Source organism: Didymella exigua (genome assembly GCF_010094145.1).
Source record: "Didymella exigua CBS 183.55 unplaced genomic scaffold M421scaffold_9, whole genome shotgun sequence".
In the NCBI taxonomy this organism is placed as follows: domain Eukaryota; kingdom Fungi; phylum Ascomycota; class Dothideomycetes; order Pleosporales; family Didymellaceae; genus Didymella; species Didymella exigua.
The window spans coordinates 944113-951203 of NW_022984783.1; the positions used below are offsets into that span (position 1 = coordinate 944113).

The 7091-nt window shown below is 38.6% G+C and overlaps 2 protein-coding genes across 2 annotated transcripts; both read left to right on the forward strand.

Moving 5' to 3' along the window:
• The first annotated feature begins 3513 nt into the window (after positions 1-3513).
• M421DRAFT_419275 (uncharacterized protein) lies at positions 3514-3869 on the forward strand. Its single transcript, XM_033592061.1, has 2 exons — positions 3514-3595; positions 3645-3869. The coding sequence occupies exons 1-2, from the start codon at positions 3556-3558 to the stop codon at positions 3794-3796; spliced, it is 192 nt and encodes a 63-aa protein (XP_033450469.1). The 5' UTR covers positions 3514-3555; the 3' UTR covers positions 3797-3869.
• On the forward strand, positions 3838-4077 carry M421DRAFT_3965 (uncharacterized protein; the record flags this gene model as incomplete). The annotated part of the gene is made up of 2 exons (XM_033590113.1): positions 3838-3903; positions 3958-4077. The coding sequence occupies 2 exons, from the start codon at positions 3838-3840 to the stop codon at positions 4075-4077; spliced, it is 186 nt and encodes a 61-aa protein (XP_033450470.1).
• Positions 4078-7091: the final 3014 nt, after the last annotated feature.

The following is a 7091-nucleotide window of genomic DNA, read 5'->3' on the forward strand; positions in this document are numbered from 1 at the left end:
AGAGGCTAGAAAAGGTTAAAAAAGGGGGGGTACCTAGCAAGCATACCCATTAATAGGTATACTTTGCTAGGTAGTGTTAATAACTTAGCTAATACTAGGCGGAATAAGCTAATTCTTTTTTTATTAGAAGGCGCAATACTAGGCGCTTCTATCAAATAATAGATTATGTAAGCGTATCTCTGCTAGTTAAGAAGCTATAAGCCAAAACGTAAAAAAGCATACCCTACCCATCCGCCAGCCTACGCCGCGACCCAACGACAGTCCTCAGGGACCAAGCCGACTGGACTGGCTGGCTCTCGGAGCTACATGCGAGATGCCTGTCGCGCAATATCTAGGACAAGATTAACCCAAAGACAACTACACCACTACTATCAAAGCCACTCTTGCTAAGGGCTCTAACTATTACTAACTACGCGCTAGCCACAAACACTAACATACTATTAAGGCTAACTAAGCTATTAACAACAGGCTAGAAGGTATTTAAGGAAGACATTAAGTACTATAAAGTACTTATTAAATAATATAAGAATAATTAACACAAATATAAGAAGGAGGAAGCAAGCCTTTACTACATTATTGTGTTTATTTAGTTAACTATGTTGCCACATCTACTGCGCACATGCTGTCTTCCTAAGAAACTACTATAACAGTAGATCACAGACCTACAACTTACTATTAGGGTTAACAAACAAATTAAATAAGAACAAGCCTAAGATAGATACCTCTTAGCACTTAAGCTAATAAGAAGCACATTACAATAGGATACCTAGCTAGCTAAGTGTAACTTGGCAGCTATAGAAGCAGAGACGTACAAAGTTGCTAAATTATTGCAATTAAATGTAATAACAAAGGACTTCCTAACAGCTATAAATAGGGTTGCGCCTATCTAGGCTACAAGCTTTTAAGATAGCAGATACTTTAAATCTAGTATAAGTTAGAAGGAGATAATAAAACGCTACTAAGAGTATATAATAATAAATTATCCCCTTAGATTAGGGCAGTATAAGGCCTTTATAGCTAATAATATAGTATTTCTTGCTAAAGGGGGTGCAGCCTCCTAGAGCTATAAAGGGGACGCCTAACATGCTATAAGCATGCTATCTAACTAGGGCAGGCCTTAATATTAATTATAGTAGGTAGGAAAACTACTATACTTAAGCAGCCTTTAGATTAAGAGCCTACTTCTACTAGGGGAGCTAAATGCCCTACATGTAGACAACGCCACTCTATATAGGATTGCTACTATGTTAATTAAGACAGAGCTCCTAAGTAGTAGACACTAAATAAGATTATTTCTAAACTTATTAAGTTTAAGTGTAAGAAAGATATTACCTTTTAAGAGCTACTTTGTGCATAAAGTAAGAGTAGATTAAGAACACTAGTAGTAAAGCACTTATATACCCCTACCCTAGAAATCCTAGATAATTAACTAGAGGGCTAAGAAATTGCTAACATTAAAGCAGTGCTTAGCATAGTAAACTAACAGGATACTACTAACTATCTACTATAGAAGTTATTTATACTTAACTTAGGTTCTACCTGTTATATTACTAACAACCCTAACTACATCTATAGGTTCTAACAGCTATTACCTAGAGACTTTATATAGGCTAGGAATTCTAAGGTGCTAGTTAGAGGATATAGATTAATTAATCTACTCCTAAGGAGTAGAGCTAGGACAACTAAGGTTACCCTTATAGATGTAGCAATTTGCCCAGACCTGCTATGCAACCTAGTGTCCTTCTACCTACTATAAAACAGAGGCATATAGTAGGACACACAAGTAGACCTAATAACTCTCTAATAAGCAAATAGCTAAGTAATTAGAGTAGTATTAGAAATACTTAGCTAGTAGGTGCTTAAGTATAAACTATCCCTACTAGCTACTAACTACACACACAAAATCACTACATGCACTAAGAGAGGACTATAGAAGGCCTTAGCAATGTAGTAGCATAAGTAACTTAGTCACCCTAGTCCTGCTGCAATTAAACACATTATCTAGCAGACTTAGGGGGTGTAGATCTAAGGCATTACTATAGTTAAATACAACGCTTATAGAAGAGCTAAATTATAACAGTAAATTAGCTACGCACTAAGAATTAATAATAACAGACCTAGAGAAAGACTTAGTGTTAACTTCTACTCCTACAAAGTATAAGGAGTTACTAAAGAAAAGAGCTAGATGCTTATTACTAATAGGTTCTTAGGCCTATAGTAGGACCTCTACTTTATAGATTATTGCATAGTAAAGTTAATTATTAAGGCACTGTTAATGTTTATCCTATTCTTAAAAAATCACTACAATATCTTAGTTAAGACTATTAAGGTCAACAACAAGATAGCTATAGTTAAACTAGGCGTATTAAAATAGCTAGCAACACAAGGAATTATTGTGGAGCCTTTAGCGCTAGACACACAAGCACAGAACAGTAACGTAGAACGCTTAGGGGGTGTGAACAAGGAGAAAGCTCGCGCAATACAACTTAATGCTAACCTCTCCTAGGAACTGTGGCTAGAAATTACAAGGGCGGCAGTATACCTCTATAATTAAACGCTAAACTACGCAAACTATTAGAAAACACTATACAAAATATTCTTTATACAAGTTACCTTTAGTAATAGAATAGTAATATTACTATAAAAACCTAACCTTATACACCTAAGAGTATATAGTTGTAAAGCATTTGCTATAATAGATAATATATATAGAGGCAAATTACATCTTTAATAACTAGACCTAAAGGCCTAGATTAGCTATCTAGTAGGCTACTAGTTATTAAATATCTATTAAATCTAGATACTATTACTTAGTAAGGTAATAAGTACTTAAGATATTATATTTAATAAAGATATAGTATTTAATAGGAGAATTAAGGACCTTATAGAGAACCTTATACATAATACACTTAAAGAAATAGTAATATATATATAATCTATTAAGCTACTAACACCTACCTAGTAACTAGAAATAGATTCCTTTTATAAGGATAAAGCCCTAGCAGAGCTATTACTATAAGACAAAGTAGACCTGCTAGGCTACTATTATAGACAGAAGATACAGGATAGCTATCCTACCCCTCTATTAACACTACCACCTGCAGCACTACTTGTAGGTATTATAGCTAGTAATTAAACAACTCTAACGCAACAAGCGTCCTTAACTACTGTCCTGTAGGCAGCATTATTCCTTGCAGGAACCTAAGCTAGACGTGTTAAAAACATACAGAGGAGAAGTTATAGACAAGGCTAAGATAATAAGAATACTTACTAAAGGCTTAAAGCCCTATTAAAGCTAACTTCTACCTCTACCTACATTCTAAACTAAGCTTAAGGATTACCCTATAGGTAAACTCTTTTAAGAAGCTAAGCAAGAGCACCTTACAAGCAACTAAGAAATAAAATTATAGTTAGAAGTACTACTTTAGAAAATTAGACTAATAGGATAATAGATCCTTAACTATATATAGGTATAACGTATTCCACCACCCAACAGCTCAAACCACCCAACAGCTCAAAATGTCTTGGCACAACGAACACCCTCTTTGTTGCAACATGCCTCAACCACATAACGTGTTACTACGTAAACACAAAGGTAGAGTTAACCTTGCCCTCAAAGCTCTTTATTTAAAACAATTTAAAAGCTAGAGAGCAGCTACGCGCGCTTTTAACGTTAAACAACACATTCTCTCTGCATGCGTTAGAGGAGCCCCATTTATCCTTAAACAAGCACCTAATGGCCGCAAACTTACGCTTACAGAAGAGCAAACAATCGTCTAATATATCCTTAACCTAGATTCGCGAGGATTCGCGCCCTGGCTGTGCGAGGTAGCAGATATGGCTAATAAAGTGTTGGGTGTACGCGGTGGGCAGCCGGTTGGCAAGCACTGGGCTGAGCGCTTTGTAACGCGCTCAGCTGAGCTTAAGATGGCCTTCAATCGAGCTAAAGATAGGCAGAGGATACTGCAGGAGGATCTAGAGACAATTAGCGCGTGGTTTAAGCTGGTAGAGGACACTAGAGCTAAGTACAGCGTACACGACTACGACATGCACAACTTTAACAAGACTAGCTTCTAGATAGGTGTTATTGGCTTAATAAAGGTTGTTACAGGCGCAGAGAGGTGTACTCAGCCTAAGCTTGTTCAGCCAGGTAATTGCAAATAGGTAACAGTTATCTAGAGCGTCTGCGCTGCTAGATCTTGTACCCCACCTTTTATTATCTACAAAGGACGCGTTCACATCTCTGCCTAGTACGAGGAGGCAGATATACCGCGCAATTAGAAGCTCTTAGTCTCTCAGAACAGCTGGACGAACAATGCGCTTAGTCTAGAGTGGTTAAAGCACTTTAACGCGCATACAAAGGCGGGCTAGGTAGGGGCGTACAGGCTGCTTATTTTAGACGGCTATAAGAGCCACCTTAACCAGGATTTCAAGGACTACTGCCTTAAACATAAGATCCTTACCCTCTGCATGCCACCTTACTTGTTGCACATCCTCTAGCTACTTAATGTAGTCTGCTTCTTGCTGTTAAAGCGCAAGTACTCTTAGTGCGTACAAGACTTAGCACGCAAGCACATCTTCTACATTAACAAAGAAGGCTTCCTACTAGCCTTTAAAGACGTGTTTTGCAACATGTTTATAGAGGCAATCTGTTGCAAGGCCTTTAAGGCATCAGGACTTGTCCCTCTTAACGCGCAGGTTGTATTAGATCGCCTTAAAGTGCAGCTGCGTACCCTGCTAGAACCCCTCCTCCTAGAGACACTGTAGTAGTTAAAGACTCTAAGCAATACACATGAGTTTAGATCGCAATTAAAGCTTGTACGCGAGTCCTTTACATGTTCTCCTATTACTGCGCAGGCAGGCTTCTCTTAGCTTATTAGAGGCGGCGAGCTTATGCTGCATCAGAACGCGCTTCAAGCAGCCCGGATTACTGAGCTTGAAGAGCAATTAGCAGTGATGACCAAAAGGAAATCGCGCAAAAGGAAGCGGATCCAGCATGGCGGCACAATGGAGTATGGTGAGGCAGCAGCCCAGGTGGCCGCAGAGGCCTCTATAGCCGCTGAGCGGTCGAAGAAGGCTTGTCGTGGTGGTGATCAAGAGAGAGCCCAACCAGCTTTACGGCGCTGTAGGAACTGCGGCAAGACTAGGCACAACGCGCGAACGTGTAAAAAGGATGTAGAGGAGACTTCTAAATTAGAGGTTAGTACAGCGTACGCAGGCTCCTTGTATAATAGTGATGAAAATAGAAATTTGTAACTAGTGTTGGTTGTGCCAAGACATTTTGAGCTGTTGGGTGGTTTGAGCTGTTGGGTGGTGGAATACGTTATACCTATAAGCTTAATAGATATTATGAACTACTAAAGTGTAAGGTGTAACTAGTAGTTAGAGGTAATTAATAACATAATATTATATTACAAGACACCTACACAGCTATGCTTGCTAGCTAATCCTTTTAAATAATAATAGCTATAGCAGCTTACTATAATATAGAGCTTAAACAATACAACGTTACTAACATGTTTATTCATGCTACAATGGACAGAGAGGTCTACATAAGGATGCCACAAGGCTATTAGAAGCCTAGCATAATACTGCAAGTAAACAAGGCACTTTATGGCCTACGCATCTCTCCCCTCCTCTAGTAGAAGAACTTTACTACAACACTAAAAGCACTAGGTTTCTAGACTATGCCTTATAAACCCTGCTGTCTAACTAAGGGTAGTATTATTATCTTCTTTTATATTAATAATATTATCCTTATATATAATAAATTAAAAGAGTAAGAGGTAATATAGATAATTAGCTATATATAGAGCAAGTACACCTGCACAGGAGGGCATAACCTACAGTAGTTCCTTAGCATAGAGATTATACAAGACTAAGTAAGTAAGAAAATCTACCTATCTTAGGCAGCATACTTAGACAAAATTAGTTGCCTTGCTAAGAACACAACTATACAACATAACACTCTAATAGGTACAACTAAACTACAGCTAAGGAGCAGACTAGCAGCGCTAGCAGAAATTAACAAGTATCAACGCAAAATTGGATCACTGCTGTTCGCTGCAGTCACCACGCGACCTGGCATTGCGTTTGCCACATTAAGGCTTGCCTAGTTCCTCACTAATCCAGGCATCAGCCACCAAGATACTGTGGACTGGGTCCTTCTATATCTACTTAACACTAAACAGCGATCACTGCAGCTTAGAGGAGGCATTGGCCTCTAGGTAGCAAGTAACGCGTCCTTTGCTAACAACACTATAGACAGAAAGAGCTCCTAAGGCTACGCAATTAAACTCTTTAGCAGCCTTATTGCATAGAAAGCAAACAAGCAGGATATAGTAATAATATTAATAACTAAGGCTAAGCTTCTTACTCTTACATAGGTTATAAAAGAAGTACTCTTTATCTTAAGGCTCTTGCGCAAACTACATGTTAATATAGGCACACACACTATTATAATATAATATAATAATAAACAAATAATTTAACTAGTTACTAAGGAAGTGTTATAACTATATACTAAACTTTAGCATGTAGATATCTACAACTACTAGCTCTAACAGGAGGTAGCTGCTAGAAAGATTATTATAGAACATGTCTAGTCTGCAAGCATAATAGCAGATAGACTTACAAAGGTACTCCTAGTAAATATGTAGGAAGGTTTCCTCTAGCAACTTAGTCTAGTGAATAGGGAGTTAACAGAAGTGCTAAATAGCGTGCCTCTAGATAGGATTTAAGAATAGATTAAGGACCTTGCACGCGCATAAACAGTTAGCTTAAAGAGTTTCTAAGCTAAAGGGGGTGTGTTTAATAATAGTAAGCAGTAAGAGGTTAGATCTGCGCAATTAAGCAGGGACCTGTCGTGCAGCCAATCAGCAGTTGCCAGGTCGATTAAGCGAGACCTGGCAACTCCTGATTGGCCCGCACACCGGCGGCCGCGAACAGCGCTAATTTCCCCCCCACTTCAATCCTGTAGCAACCAGCACGACGCTGACGCAAAACACGATCGCCACGATCATCAATATATTATCATACCACCTAAGATCTCGTTAAGCACATACTCTGGCTCACAGTACGAGCATCTGACA

Bases quoted from the DNA above. Each gene is read 5' to 3' on its own strand.
- M421DRAFT_419275 (XM_033592061.1), top strand. From the start codon at position 3,556: ATGCCTCAACCACATAACGTGTTACTACGTAAACACAAAG. The intron at 3,596-3,644 runs GTAGAGTTAACC...ACAATTTAAAAG, and splicing joins GTTACTACGTAAACACAAAG to CTAGAGAGCAGCTACGCGCG.